This window comes from Tiliqua scincoides, chromosome 4 (genome assembly GCF_035046505.1).
Source record: "Tiliqua scincoides isolate rTilSci1 chromosome 4, rTilSci1.hap2, whole genome shotgun sequence".
Classification (NCBI taxonomy): Eukaryota; Metazoa; Chordata; class Lepidosauria; order Squamata; family Scincidae; genus Tiliqua; species Tiliqua scincoides.
In genome coordinates, this window is record NC_089824.1 from 70,807,597 (window position 1) to 70,823,729 (window position 16,133).

General features: G+C 43.1%; 1 protein-coding gene across 3 annotated transcripts in view; it reads left to right on the forward strand.

Moving 5' to 3' along the window:
* The window catches only part of ATP9B (ATPase phospholipid transporting 9B (putative)), a 190,734-nt gene that overhangs the window by 171,969 nt on the left and 2,632 nt on the right, over positions 1-16,133 (forward strand). For 2 of the 3 annotated variants that reach the window (XM_066623335.1, XM_066623337.1), the window contains exons 22-29: positions 804-948; positions 2,082-2,146; positions 2,553-2,708; positions 2,820-2,884; positions 3,414-3,522; positions 5,330-5,387; positions 8,032-8,235; positions 8,872-8,904. In XM_066623335.1, coding sequence (XP_066479432.1) covers positions 804-948; positions 2,082-2,146; positions 2,553-2,708; positions 2,820-2,884; positions 3,414-3,522; positions 5,330-5,387; positions 8,032-8,235; positions 8,872-8,904 — 835 coding nt within the window. The remainder of the gene's footprint in view (positions 1-803; positions 949-2,081; positions 2,147-2,552; positions 2,709-2,819; positions 2,885-3,413; positions 3,523-5,329; positions 5,388-8,031; positions 8,236-8,871; positions 8,905-16,133) is intronic. The other variant, XM_066623336.1, reaches the window with a different exon arrangement.

Here is a 16,133-nt window from a genome sequence, read left to right on the forward strand (position 1 = left end):
TTCCATACTGAAATTAACAGGAAGGTTTTATAAGTGGCTGCAATGTCCTAACAGCAGTCTTCAAATCAAATGCTCATTTACTTGAAAGCTGCCAGTTGCTGTTTACAGTGATACAGCAGCACTGCTGCATGAAGCCCTAAAGAGTTAAGTTGAAGAATCAGCTCTAAAACTTGATTGAGGAAGCAAATTCTTCCCATTCATAGTAATGCCCAAAATACATTTAGCTGCTCCTTAGCTTGTCCTCCTTTGAATTGTCCATGTAGCAACTCCTTTTTCTGGTGGTAAGGATAGAATTTCCCCATGCTAAGTTTCCTGGGGATATCAACTTGAAGAACAGCAATTAGAGCAGACCCTCTGGCTAGCTTGTATAACACCCTTGAAAAGTAGTGGTATGAAAGGAGAGAAGTTGCAAGCCACCATCGTTTATTGCCCACAATGCTGTTTGTTCTTCAGTCAGAGTGTTAGAGTTCCAGTAGTACCTTTAGCTGAATATCATTTAAAGAGTTGTTTCAGTAAAATGACTGTATCCACTTACTATTTTCATCACATTATTTATCATTGCTGAAGAAACAAGTCCCTTTTTCATCACAGTAGTCTGTAGTTGGCAGCAACAGAAGCCTCTGTGACAAAATCTGTTATTTAGTATTGTGCACTTAATCCTGGCCTTAGTAAATTTCAGGATATGGGGATAGTACTGAAAAGTAATGACAAGCTAAATGTTTGACGATATGTTGTCCAAGATAAAAAATACTGCTAGAGCTCGTTGAATGCCATCCCCCCTTTGAATATATTTCTTTTTGTAGGTCTGTTTGAAGTATTATGAGCATGAATTTGTAGAACTAGCATGTCAGTGTCCAGCTGTTGTTTGCTGCCGATGTTCACCCACCCAGAAGGCACATATTGTAAAACTGTTGCAACACCACACAGGAAAACGTACATGTGCAATAGGTATGCATTAGTTCCAGTTTCATTCTTATTGGCGAGCTTATGAAATGCCTGACCTTTTCAATACTGAAAAATAAAGTCAAAGAATGGTGTAAGTCTCCTTTTTTATAATACTACCACATATTGATGTGTGAAGTTACGTCTTTATTTTTGTTGATCTTTTTGTTCAGCGTGTTGAAAAGAACCAATGAAGCCATAACAGGTACAACTCAAAGAAATTGCTAGATAGTATTTGATATTGTCCACTGCAATCTCTGTTCTGCCACAACAAGCATTCTTTGTACCATATGAACATCCCACACATGTAAACAGGCATCTGTGTTCTCCAGAATTATTTTTGTGATACTTCCCATCACCCCTTCTAATTTACATTTTGGTAGGATGATATTATTTGGTACTTCATAAACTTGGCTAGAGTTCACACCAGTAAGTATTTTACTTTTGCTGGTTGTGTCTTGTCCAGAGATTCTTTGAGTGGAGTATCTCCACAATAGCAATAGTGCAGACTTTGGCCACAGTCTAACACAGAGTTAAGCATTCTTAAGTACCTTGAAATCACTGGGCTTAAGTATGCCTAACTCAGCACTGGATTATGGCCTATTAAATATTCGGAGGTAGTCAGTGCAGCTATAATTCTTATTTCAAAATTGTATAAACTGCTTTCATAGCTGCTAATAATGGGTCATGTGTCAATATAGATTCTTCAAGTAGCATTCACATGTAGTGGTCCAAAAATTGAAGGGAGACGTATACAATGATTTGCAGTGCCCCTTAATTTTTGTTATTCCCAAAACCGTTTGACTAAATGTAGTTGGACTAAGGGAGCAGTCCTAACCCCTTTTGTCAATGCTTTCCAGCACTGGCATAGCGGTGCCAATGGGATGTGTGCTGCATCCTGCAGTTGGGTGTCACATATGGAGGCTTCTTCAAAGTAAGGGAATGTTCGTTTCCTTACCTAAGAGCTGCATTGCCCTTAAGTCAGTGCTGGAAAGTACTGACATAAAGGGTTAGGATTGCGCTCTAATTCAAATAGCACATTAAACACTATGTCAAAGTGATACTATATTCCACTAGTAAACACGAAGTTTGCCAAAATGGTCTATATGAGTGGGTGAGTGTTTTACATTTTTTTTCAGGTGATGGAGGAAATGATGTTAGCATGATCCAAGCAGCAGACTGTGGAATTGGAATTGAAGGAAAGGTATAATGTTTGCAATTTAAACTAAAATGGGAACATAAATGTGCTCAGACACAACTTTGAAATAGCTACTAATGACTAAGATCCAGACCTAATGTGGCTGCCCCTTCAAGTGGCAGTACCCTCTCAAGTTCAGGGGATCCTTCAATCAGCATCCAATTAAGTGCACAAGGCTGCCAACAGAAGTTATTCCGCCTGATTCCTTGTGCTCTTTCTGCTCTTATGAGGGAAGGGTTCGTTTGGATCTCACCAAATGTGTACATTTATGTTTAATACATAGTGTGGTGTTATAGCAAAAGTGTGCATTTATATATAAACATTACTGCTTGAATTTTCAGATTCCAAGATCTCATCCTTGATGCTTGTATAGTGTTGATAGTTTTATTGTGTCTTGTTGATTTTTGTTTAGGAAGGAAAACAAGCATCCTTGGCCGCTGACTTTTCAATTACACAATTTAAACACATTGGCAGGCTACTGATGGTGCATGGGCGAAACAGTTACAAAAGATCAGCAGCGCTTGGTCAGTTTGTCATGCACAGAGGCCTTATTATTTCAACTATGCAGGTATTTTCTTTTTATTTGCATAGATAATCGTTTCTGCACATTTTTATGCTAGTATTTTTTCACATGCAGATTGATAATATCCATAATAATCCTGTTATGTTCTTGCTGCAGGCTGTATTTTCTTCAGTCTTCTATTTTGCATCTGTTCCTTTATACCAGGGTTTCCTCATGGTAGGGTAAGTAGGAAGAAACTTTAATTCAGAAGGTTTTTTAAAAAGACAGTTCCTTATGAGTGTTGCCCATTACTTTCCTCCCCTAGTTAGGGTTAATGAACTGAAACAATGACATTCACTATCTTGATCTCCAGGGCACTTTTTTGTGTCTTTCAGAATAATACTAACTCTACAGAAAATCCAGTGAAACACATCCCACTAAGGGCTTTTTCACACAGGGCAGATTTTACTGCACAGAAGTGCAGGATTGTGCATCAATTCTACATTGAGTTTTCTCACCTGTGATGAACACATGTGCAGCATTTTAGCTGAACCAGCATGCAGCAGGAAGCTGTTAGAGTTCCCATTAAATATTTAAAAAGCAAAACAGATACAAGTGTCCAGGATCGAGTCTTGTATCTTTGGTTGTTGAAAAGAAAAGCATCCAAAGCAATCCAACATACAGTGGCTGCCCAAACACCAAGATTTTATTCGAAGATGTGGGAAGTTTATTTAAAAGATACATATTAAAATAGCCACTTTCCCCTCTAAGGTATGCAACCATATACACCATGTTTCCAGTCTTCTCCTTAGTGTTGGATCAGGATGTGAAACCAGAAATGGCACTATTGTATCCGGAACTTTACAAAGACCTTACTAAGGTAAGTAGATATATTAAGGGGGGGGGGGAGAGAGAGACAGTGAGATTTCTTTTTGTCTCGAGAATGAAGGCAAGGGCACATGCCTGAAAAAATTGGAATCCTTGAAAATTGCTCTGTTTGTAAAAGACTGCCCTGCAATGGTTTTACGAAAGCACCATTATTATTAATCTTCTGTTGCTAGTAAAATGATTTCTCCGGACTCAATGTGAAGTCCACTATGCTTGTTGAAATAATTATGCACACATCTCTGCGTGTTCACAATTTACAGATAGTTTAGCAGGCATGGTGAACCCTACCTTGAGTCCAGTGACCTCATTTGCCTAGAAACACAGGATGAATAACAATGGTGATGCATACTTTTATTTACCAGTCTCAAAGTTCTCTTAATATATATTGCAATATTTCATGGATCTTCATTAAGCTTTGAGGTCACACTGTTACCACATTGTAGATAACTACTTCTGGCATGCTATTGCTTTGCTAGCACTCAGTGGGACTGTTGACACTTTTTCCCATAGAACAGTGTTTCTCAAACTGTGGGTTGGGACCCACCAGGTGGGTCGCGAGTCATTTTCAGGTGGGTCCCCATTCATTTCAATATTTATTTTTTAATATATTAGACTTGATGTTTCCATGGTATGTGACTGCATTTGGGGAAATGTTGCAGACCTGTACTTTTAACAAGCTACTATGTATATTATTTTAACAATGATAGTCAATGGGACTTATTCCTGGGTAAGTGTGGGTAGGATTGCAGCCTAGGATTGTTAAAACTTTTCTGCTTGATGATGTCACTTTGTCACCATAACCGGATGGTGTCCGGTTATGACACCACTTCCCGTGGCTCCTGAGAAATTCTCAATCTAAAAAGTGGGTCCTGGTGCTAAATGTGTGAGAACCACTGCCATAGAAAATTCAACTCCTCATCCCCTATCAAACTGTGTTTGAAAATCTTAGTTGTAAAAGCGGTTTTCTAAACTGAATGTGTGGCTCATGTTTCTTAAACACAAATGTAAAGCCTGAGGGTGTGTCTCACAAGCAGTGCATTTCTCTGGATTGTGACCATGAGCCACAATTCAGAGCTCTGCATGGTTTCCAATATGCAGAGAGCAACTGTCCTCCTCATCATTTAAAGGTATACCCCACCTGTGCAATGGGAAATTGTGGCACATATACAGAATCCAGCATGTGTTGGATTTTATGTGTTGAATTTCAAGGGAGAGAACAAAATTTTACATCAGATCAGGACCTAAATTACTAATTTAAAAAAAAATACTCTTGTCAAAATTCGCAAGAACTGGTTTTTTAAGGTATGATTTCTAATTATTGAAAAATCTGACCACTGATGCAGCAGTCAGTATGCTTAGTATTCTTAGAAAATATGAGCTGTTTGCAGAAGTTTAAAATACAGTTTTAATGTTTGTATACAAAGTGCAGTTACATTTACATTAATTACATTACTGTAACTAACCTGTAATTGGATAGTTGTGGTTTTGAAACCACTAGTCCATCAACCTCATCCTTTCTTTGACTCCAAGTAGAAATACATTCTAATTTGTGGCCACAGCAAAAAGGCTCAGTGAAAGTATGTTTTCAGATTGTCAGTCTGGTACATGTGATCTTTGATCTGTTACAAATTTATCATTTTTTTTACACTTTCTTTTACAGTCTTTTAAAATTGATTTCTGAAAACTAGAACTAACAAATCTTGCAGTTTAGTGTTACATAAATTTTTGTGTTTGCTTAGAAAAGGCTATTTAATACACTAACCTGGTTGTTAACTAACCTGTCTTCATTGTTTCTCTAGGGAAGATCTTTGTCATTTAAGACCTTTCTCATCTGGGTTTTAATCAGTATTTATCAAGGTAGGAAATCTCCCTAATTTTTCTGGACTGAAGAATTTTTTGTACTCCAACAATAGTGTCTCAGTAGCACAATTAAATTCCCATAGCTTAAAGTTTCATCCACAGTTTTTTTTAATATTACTTTCTGTGTACCTTGTAATACAATAGTCAGATTTATTTGCAGTACCACATGGAGTAGTATTTTGAATGCATGTCTCTTGAAAATTAGTACTGTTTTTAATTAAATAATAATCTACAAAACCTGGAAAATGAAAAAAAATATTTTATATACCCTATAGTTCTTCATAGAATTATAAGGATACCAGTCAGATAAATGGGAATTACATCAGTGGTTAACAGTTTTATTAGCTGTTTAGGGTCATGAATAAAATAAACATGTTGACATTCTCATTAACAGTTATTCTGAGATATAAGAACATAAGAACAGCCCCGCTGGATCAGGCCGTAGGCCCATTCTAGTCCAGATTCCTAGTATCTTCCATTCTCACAGGGCCCACCAAATGCCAAAGGGAGCACACAAGACACCTGTATCCTGGTGTCCTCCCTTGCATCTGGCATTCTAACGTAGCCCATTTCTAAAATCAGGAGGCTGCACATACACATCATGGCTTGTAACCCGTAATGGATTTTTCCTCCAGAAACTTGTCCAATCCCCTTTTAAAGCATCTAGGCGAGATGCCATCACCACATGCTGTGGCAAGGAGTTCTAGAGACCAACTACACACTGAGTAAAGAAATATTTTGTTTTGTCTGTCCTAACTCTCCCAACACTCAATTTTAGTGGATGTCCCTGGTTCTGGTGTTGTGTGAGAGAGTAAAGAACATCTCTCTATCCACTCTATCCGTCCCCTGCATAATTTTGTATGTCTCAATCATGTCCTCCCCCAGTCATCTCTTTCCTAGGCTGAAGAGGCCCAAACGCTGCAGCCTTTCCTCATAAGGAAAGTGCTCCAGCCCAGTAATCATTTTAGGGTGCAATCCTAACCAGCACTTATGCTGGCATAGATGCCCCAGGAGGGTCGCAAACGTGCCGTAAAGCACATTTGCGCCTCCATGGGAGAAAGCTGCGTCGGCACATCTAGATGTGCCAGCGCACAGAGACCAGCGGAAGCCTCCATGGCGGCTTCCTTGCTGCTGCTTGTGCCAGCGCACCCGCATCAACACAAGAGGCGAAGGTAGGTGTGGGGGGGCGTGGAAGAGGTGGGGGTGTGGAAGAGGCAGGGGGAGGGCGGGAAATGGGCAGCCCCAGAGGCAGGCACGCAGGAAGCCAGGGGCGGGGCTGGTACCCAGCGGTTATGCCAGATCCCAACCCCCGTCCCCGGGGAGAACTGAGCGGCTTCAAGCCGTTCCACTCTCCTTGGACTTGCGCCACCTCCAGAGGTGGCGCAGTTCAGAGGAGGCCCATTGGGGTGAGCAGCCCTTACCCAGGGGTAAGGGTAAGGGCTTCTCCTTGCCTCTGACTGAGCCGCTGCAGCCAACAAACCAGTGTTGGATGCAGCACAAGCCTCCTGGCTTGCCTGCTCCAGCGCAGGTTTGGATTGCGCCCTTAGTCACTCTCTTTTGCACCTTTTCCATTTCCACTATGTCCTTTTTGAAATATGGTGACCAGAACTGGACACAATAATCCAGATATGGCCTTACTATCAATTTGTACAACGGCATTATAATATTAGCCGTTTTATCTCAATACCTTTCCTAATAATCCCAAGCATAGAATTGGCCTTCTTTACCGCCGCTGCACATTGGGTTGACACTTTCATCGAGCAGTCCACCACCACCCCAAGATCCCTCTCCTGATCTGTCACAGACAGCTCAGAACCCATTAGCCTATATCTAAAGTTTTGATTTTTTGCCCCAATGTGCATGACTTTACACTTACATTGAAACACATCTGCCATTTTGCTGCTCCTTCTGCCAATTTGGAGAGATCCTTCTGGAGCTCCTCACAATTGATTCAGAAGCTTGCACAGATGCATTGCACTGCAGTGTGTTTGTTCGTTGACAATTTATTTGGCACCCTTTGCAACATATACAGGTCCAACCTTGTTATAAATGGATTTTTTATACACAGATTTGACTCAACAGGAATGGCCACTGCAAATGAGAAGGAATGTGCTGATCCCTGGAGAAGGGGAAAATGCATCTCTTTAAAATGATTTTCTTACTGTTTTAGAGACTTTTATCTCAGCATGATGAGAAGTGCCCTTTAAATTAAAGGACAACAGTCCTTTACAATAGTCAGAGAGAGGGCAGCCAGCTGACAATCTGTCAGTCATTCTCTCCAAGGAACCCCCTCCCTTCTCCCTGAACAAATGAAAGAAAGATAATCCTTTCTAAGGGCCTGGAGGGAGACTGATTGTTGGACTGTCATCCTAATGACTCTATCTTAACATCACAAAGGTCAGCAAGGCTGTTTTTAAATCACCTGAGCACTTTGTTTTTTAAATTGATTTGTTATAGTGTGATTTTTGCCATTCAGGTGAGTTCTGGGAATGGGCAAATAATGAGACTCAAAACTTGTACTAGTATTTCTTTTTAAGTTAAATGATTGAAAACTGTTTCCTAAGTTTTTCTAAAAGATGCAATGGTAAGGAAAGATGTTTGCAAAGTATGGTTGTGCAGTGGATCTGTATGTTTTTCTCAGGTGGCATTTTGATGTATGGAGCTCTTCTGCTTTTTGAGTCTGAATTTGTCCATGTTGTTGCCATTTCCTTCACTGCACTAATCCTGACGGAGCTCCTGATGGTTGCACTTACCATACGGACATGGCACTGGTTAATGGTGGTGGCTGAATTCCTCAGTCTTGGCTGCTATGTGGCTTCTCTTGCATTTCTAAATGAATATTTTGGTGAGTAACTATCATCTGCATAACGCTTGCTTAACTTGTAGCTCCTGTTGTCCTCTGATGAGATGTCATGTCTTTACAAAATGCTTAGTCACCAATTAAAATAAGAAGTATATAACAGAAAATAAATATTAATGTAATATTAAATGTTATAAATTTTGTCTAAACGAAATACAACTATATTGACATAACCTAGAGTTGATCGGTTACCATAGCTGATTTGAAGCAACTTGTTGAAAATAAATCACTTTTAATGCAAACAAAAATCTGACCAGCATACCTGCATGTCCTCATTAAGAGTCTCCCACACACACACATTCACAAAAGCACCCAAATGTAAAGCTGTGTTGGGCATACCAAGCTACCACAAGATACCAAGATACCACGCAGTTCTCTGTATGATGATCTCTGTCTTCCGTTTACTAAAGTTGGTTTTAAAAACAATGTTTCACTTTTAGAATATGCTCAAGAATGTAATGTAAATTAAATCAGAAATAATTTAGTCTGTAAAAAGCTAGTTTTCTACTAACCTCTTTCAACTTTCACAGCTCTCTAACACATTCTTTTTTCTATGTCACATCTTCTCTTTTTTTCTTTGTTTTTCTATAAATCTGTCCCTTCTTTCATCTGTCGGAGCAGGTATAGGCAGAGTGTCTTTTGGAGCTTTCTTAGGTAGGTATCATCATTTCCTTAGAAGCAAAGGGCACAGTAGAGAACCAAGACAAACTTGCCACATTTTATACACTAGCACTATTCTGGTGCTGGTGAAAAATGACGACCTCTCTTTTACATTCCACTCATATGTAAACATTGAGGGTATTTGCGTATTTAATTTTGTATTGTACTCATTGATAGTGCAGTTAACTGAATTTTTAAATGAGAAATTAGGCTCAATGGAAGCATGCCTTTTTGGGGAAATCTTGAAGGAAGAAGAATATACCATTTAATTTAGAAGTTAAGAAAAGTATTATTCATCAAATTTTGGGAAGTAGAATAACTCCTATTATAATGAAAAACCTTCTCCCCACTCTCCCCATATACCCCTCCCAGACACCTGTGTTGGCTGAGCTTGGCTGATGCAACTCACCATTTCCCCAGGGCCCACATCAGCATGTAGAGGCTGGTGCACATCTCTCTTCAGAGTGGCACAACAGTGCTTTACCGCACTTTTGCAACACTCCCAGATTGGTGCAAGGAACTTGCATCAGCCCAGGTGCAAGTTAGAATTGGGCCCTAAATGCTAGGCCCTTCAAGAACTACTGAATTAGGGCCCAATCCTATCCAAATTTTCAGCACCGGTACAGCCCAGAGGTAAGGAAACAAATGTTCCCATACCTTGAGGAGACCTCTGTGACTGTCTCCCCAGCACAGGAAGCAGTGTATACCCCGTTGGCACAGCAGCACCAGCACTGGAAAATTGGATAGGATTGGGCCCTTAACTGGGGAAAATTTCAATCTGAGACCAAAGTACTAATTGATTTGCAGCTCAATCCTATCCACACTTTCCTGGGAGTAAGCCCCATTGAATCTAATGGGACTTACTTCTGAGTAGATGTGCATAGGATTGGGCTATAAGGCCCCAATCCTATCCCCCAACTATGCATCCACAGAGTGCACGCTGCATCCTGTGGTGATGCAGGGGAGATCAGGAAACCTGCCAGTGGTAAGTAAACATATTTTTTGTTGCCTCAGTGAAGGCCTCCTGGTGTCCTATGGGTCTCCTCAGACCTACGCCGGCTATATAGCTGGCGTATGTCTGAGGAGAGAAAAGGGGCAGAGCGAGTTCAGAAAAGGTCCTGGAATACACTGTTGCCGCCAGGATTCCCTAGTGGAGACGGGGGCATTCCTGACAGATGGGAATGTCCCTCGTCGCTTCATGTAGGCAGGTCAAACCCAAAGGAGGGTGGAGCTCCCTGTGTGCGGGGACCAGGACCCAGATCGTTCCTGCCTCGCACAGAGGCTGGTCGCCCTCCTGGAGCTCTCCTGCACAGCGCTTCTTTCCTCTTCTCCCCGTGCCTTTTCTCCCTCCCCCCTCCTGGGGTTCGAAGGCAAGGGCAGGCAGGCACGTTCCTCCCTGCAGCGCTCACAGCCTGTGCCTTGCAGCGTCACAGCCACGCACCTGCTCCCAGGGAAGCAGCAGCAGCAGCATTTTGCCGGGCCTGGTCCGCACCTCTCAGAGGTGGTGATGGAGTGGGGAGCAACTGCCTTCTCCCCCCAGGTCTGCCCGGCACTAACGCAGTGCCTGGGTTCAGACCAGGCAGACCATTCCACAAGTTCTTGGCACCCAGGTCTGCCCTGCGCACCCCATCTTCAGGCGCCTCCACGGAGGTGTGGGTACCATTTTGGGGCTGCTTGCTGGTGCCTGCTCTCATGCTTCCCGCCTAAACCGTGAGCTGAAAGGGGCTGGGAAGCCTTTTTACAGTGATTTAGGGCACATTCCGAACCGGCTCTACTCAGAAGTAAGCCCTATCTGGTTCAATGGGGCTTACTCTCAGGAAAGTGTGGTTAGAATTGCAGCCTCAGTGTTTTGGCTCTGGCTGGTGAAAATTTTCTGTTTAGGCTTTGCCTGGTTGGCTCAGCTGAGGCTGTTAAATTGTCAGTTGCTCTTTGTTCTTTTGCTGGTAAATTTCCTTTGCCCCTCCTCAAAAAAAAAACAAACACAATGTATTTGCATTCATAGAGATTATTTGTTAGTTTCTTCTGAACTCACAATGGCCTCTGATGCAAGTTCTGAATCCAGCCTTCCTGACCTGGGTACCTCAGGCATACCCAGATTAGCCAAATCACTGAGCAGAGCTGCACCTACTCACAAGGCACCAAGACTCCTGCTGCCCCCTCACCTCTAGGGAACGCAGACAGAGAGCATATTGTACAATGGCTGGAGGGGCTTATAGACTCTAGATTGGCTGCACATGGCTCTGCCTTTCAGCCACAGTATCCCTCTAGCACCAAGGGTAAGGGCAAAACTAAATGCCCCAGGCCCTCTATCTCCCCCCCTGGGGGTCTGATTTTTCAGCTGCCTCAGACTTCCATGCCTCCTGGCACAAGAAAAATCTCAAATCCCCTAAATCACGGGGAGCCACACATACCGGCAAAATCCCAAGCTCCTAACAGCTATGGGTTATGGGGGCTCTGAACTTAGTTCCTCAGAGGAACGCTCTTCCAAAGAAGAAAGGGAGTTTCTCAAGGGAAGACCAGGGGGGGTGCTGACTCCAGCATGAATCGCCTTTTTCCAGCAGTATTCCTCCCCACTGTGTTGGAGAAAATAATTAAAGCATTAAGCCTCAAAGCATCAGCAGAGGCTGAGCCTAGCTCTACAGCACTGTCCTCTGCATCTGGAAGACCTTTTTTTTCCCCAAAGGCCTCTCCGCCAGGCAGAGATACCCTTTCCTGAGGCTTCTCTTAAGATCATGGAATCTGAGTAGGCAATAACTTTACATGGCAGGAGGGATGCTAGATTAGTCAACAAGTTCTACTCCCTCCCCAAGGAAGTTCTTTAGAAACTTAAGACACCTTCCATTGATGCCCCAGTAGCAGCCTTGGCCACCAATACAATCATTCTATCCAAAGCGGAGGGCAGACCTCAGGATCCCCCCAATAAGAGAATCAAGTCTGCTCTCAAGAGTGCTTTCAAGGCTTCCTCTTGCCCTGCGTGCTGTGGCTGCAACTTCTATCTTTGCTAGACTTACCTTTCTTTGGGTTGATGAGCAGTCTAACTCCAGTCCTTCTCTCCCTAAGGCCATCAAAGTCCCCTCAAAAAGATCTCCCTGACAGTAGCATTTGTGACCGATTCTTCCTTGGATGCACTCATCATCCAGGGCCATGACATCCAATGTAGTTGCTAGTCGTAACCTGGGGCTTTGTCCTTGGGATGCTGATTCTTGTTCGCAAAGCAGACTGCTAGGCACTCCCTTGTAGGGGGCAAGCCTTTTGGACAGTCTCTTGAGCCTGTCCTGGTAGAAAACAAGGACAAGCGAAGGTTTTGCCTTCTGCACCCAAAAGTCAGGTCAAGTTTAAACTAAACCTGCCTTTTCGCTCCTTTCGTTCCTCTGGTATATCTAGAGAACAAACAGATTTAAGCCTAGGTGGAACATAGGCAGATTTCCCCAGAAACAGGGAAAACTCCACTCTTCTCAGTGGGCCAATTCAAACCCCAGATCTTCCAAGGATAAGTTGGCATGATGCCAAGTCTTCCCCCTCCCTCAGTTCCAGTGGGAGCCAGGCTTCTTCAATTTACCCTCCTATGGCATCAAATCACCTCAGATGCCTGGGTCCTGGAAACTGTCAGCAGAGATTACTCCCTGGAGTTCCTCAGGAAGCCTCAAGACAGGTTCTGGCAGGTTCTTTTCTTCAGGGTACCAGCAAAACTCTCTACTATGTTAGAAGCCTTAAATCATCTTCTCTCAATAGGGGCGGTAGAAGAGGTTCCTCTGCCAGAAAGGAACTCTGGGGTCTACTTAATCTCTTTCTCCATTTCCAAAATGAAACAGAGAGATGCAGGGGATCCTAGATTTAAAGTGGATAAATTTGTTCCTGATCAAAGTGTCATCCAGGGATTTAGCTTAGGTGCACACCACCCTTACAGTACAGTGTCTCAAACAGTATAGGTTTGTCATCAACAAAACCAAAAGCATGCTGACACCCTCACAAGTATTGGATCACCTGGGGGGTTTAGTTCAATACCCAGAATTTTTTGAGCTTTCCTCTTCAGCGACAGACAACAGAAGATCACACAATTGTTACACACACTTGCCAGATTTCAGGGGATGTTGATTTCATGTCTTCAGCTAGTCAACTGGGCACATCTTTTCATACTCAGAAACTTCAGCAGTTTCTGTCCCCTTATACAAATCTAACAGAGAGGAGGTCTCAGCTCAGGATTCACGTTCCTCTGTCATTGAAGAAGGACCTGCGGTGGTGGCTGACTGAGAACTGGTTAGCTCTAGGGGTCAGTCTTCATGCTCATCCCAAAATAGTCCTAACCACAGATGCCAGCTTAATAGGATGGGGGGCTCACCTGAACTGGAGATTCAGGGAGATTCAGGGACAATGTTCCTCCCTGGAATCATCTCAACATCAACTGCTGGAATTGAGAGCGATTGAGCTTCTTCTGCGCCAGGGACACGTCCTAGATAGGACCGTCAATTGGTCGGCCAAAGCCTATCTGTACCACCAAGGGGGGGTCAAGGCAGCTGATGGGGGAGACAAACCTAATCCTTCAATGGGCAGAAAGAAATCTAATGTCTCTAGACACACAACATCTGGGGGCGAACCGAATGTAGAGGTGAATTGGCCAAGTCAGAGCAGGCTTGCGAAGGCAGAATGGCGTCTGCATCCTCAGACCTTCTTGAAAATCACAGTGCACTTCAGTCTACCAGTACTGGATCCGTTCGCTATAGGCGAAAACGCCCAAGTGGCGAGATTCTTTCTAGGCTGGAGGACCTGAAGGCAGAGGCAATTGACGCATTATCAAACCCTTGGCCCAAGGGTCTTCTTTACGCCTTCCCTCCTGTTCCCCTTCTGATGTAAATGCTCAGTCTAATAGGGGTATACGAGGCGCCAGTGGTCCTAGTCGTCCCAAGCTGGCCAGGAAGGCCCAGGTAGCCAGAGCTACTGCAGTTGTCAGTTCTTCCCCCTTGAGAAATTCCTCATCGAGCAGATCTTCTGTCCCAGGGTCTGCTAAATCACCCACAGTCATACAAACTCCATCTGTCTGGGTGGAAAGGTTAGAGCTTCAACACTTAGGTCTCTCCGAGAGGGTAATCTCCACCAGGTTATCTTCTAGACGTTCTTCCACAAGAAGGGTTTATAGAACCAGGTGGAAGAGTTTCGTTCATGGTGTAGAGAAAAGGAGCTTGATCCCACCTCTCCATCAGTCTCTGTTATTATTGTTTTCTCACCAGATGGGTTAGAAAAGGACCTCAAGATCTCCAACCTGCGATGCCAGGTGGCAGTAATTCAAGGCACTTTGGGAGCAGGAGGTCATCTGTCACTGCTGATGAACCCTCATGTTAAATGGTTTTTAAAGGGGTGGATCTGCTTAATCCTCCTCCCATTCACAGAGTCCCTACTTGGGACCTTTTCAAGGCTCTTACAGCTTTGTTTAGTGCTCCCTTTGAGCCTTTAGCTACAATCCCTTAAAGCTACTCTCTATCAAGACTGCCTTCCTGGTGGCTATCACCTCCGCTCATAGGGTTTCATGGCTGGGAGAGCTGTCTATCCATCCCAACCTCTGCATCTTCACAAAGATAGCCTGGTTCTTTGGACTGATCTGTTCTTCTTGTCCAAAATTAATTCAGTTTTCCACCGTCAACAAGAATTAGTCTTGCCATCCTTTTGTCCTAATCCCAAACATCCTAATGAGAGATCATGCCATATGCTGGATGTACGTAGAGCGACTAGATTTTACACAAAGCGCACTAAACCCTTTAGAAAGACTGATGCCCTTATAGCCTATCAGGTTAGGACACTAGGAAGAAAAATATTGCCTGTTACCTTGGCTAGGTGGTTGAGAACCTGCCTTTCCACGGCTTACAACACTTTGGGACTTCAGCCCCCTGAAGGGTTCCTTGCTCACTCATTGAAAGGGGCAGCCATTTTGGCCGCTTTTGATGACATCACCTTGTTGTCTGAGATTGTAGCTACATGGTCGCCACCACATACTTTTCTGAAACACTATGAAATTAGTTCTCACACCTTTGCAAAGGCTGCCTTCGTTCATAGAGTCCTCCAGACGGTGCTTAGCGTTTACTATGTTCTGTATCTGATCCCGCCCAACTCAGGCATTACTGCTCAGGGAGATCCCATCTGTCAGGAATGCCCCCGTCTCCACCAGGGAAATCAGGAGTTTTGGCTTACCTTGGTAAGTCCTGTTCCTGGTGGAGATGGGGCATTCCGCCCTCCCTTCTTCTATTCTCTTTGGACTCTGCACCCTTCTGGTCCAGTTAAATTTTGTTACGCATGATGGGCTAATACTGGTTTTTGGGGTCTTGCTGACTTTTGTTCTATCCTGGATGTTGGTCTGCCTTTTTTCGCTGAAGTTTAATCTTTTCCAGTTATTAAGTTTTGTCTCTGAGGACTGTGGCTCGGCTATTAGTCTGGGTCCTGGTCCCCATGCACAGAGAGCTCCACCCTCCTTTGGGTTTGACCTGCCTATATGAAGCTACAAGGGACATGCCCATCTGTCAGGAATGCCCCCTGTCTCCACCAGGAACAGGACTTACCAAGGGAAGCCAAAACTCCTGATTTTTCCCCTTGACCTTCCCCTCCCCATTCGCAACTTGCCCTACTGCTAATTCACTAGAGTTGATGCAGCTATTGCTCTGTGGTGACTGGGCTCGTTCCAATGTCACCAAAGGCTCATAAAATTGAACGACAAGCATACTACATGATTGGGTTAAATTGTAGTCCTGGTCAGTGCATAGATATGTGATTGTTGCCATATAATGAGAAACTTGAAAAATACCTCCAGTTAGTCCTTGATTTTTAGAATGTTGAAAGTGGAGGTTTTATAGAACTGCTGAATCACAGTCTATAACTCAAATACTAAAATTTTGACAGTGAAATTTACTTGTAGGAAAAAGTGACCACTTGTAACAGGGCAAGTGAAGGGACAAATAAAGATTAGTGAAAAACAAAGTTCGTGAAGAAATTCATAGAGTTCAGTGTTTTCAATTTCAAAATTAAATTGACTTTTTTTAAAGCAATCCTAAATTTACAAACATTCTCATATCAACTTACCACTGTTCTTGGAGCAATGAAATGACATTTTGTCCTGGTAGTGTTGTTCAGGTCATTTTTAGGACAGACTGATAAATGATGAAAGACATGTTCAGGAAAATTATTTGACTGTATCCTAAACTTAACCAGTTTATGACATATTATAGTCCTGGAGCCTATGA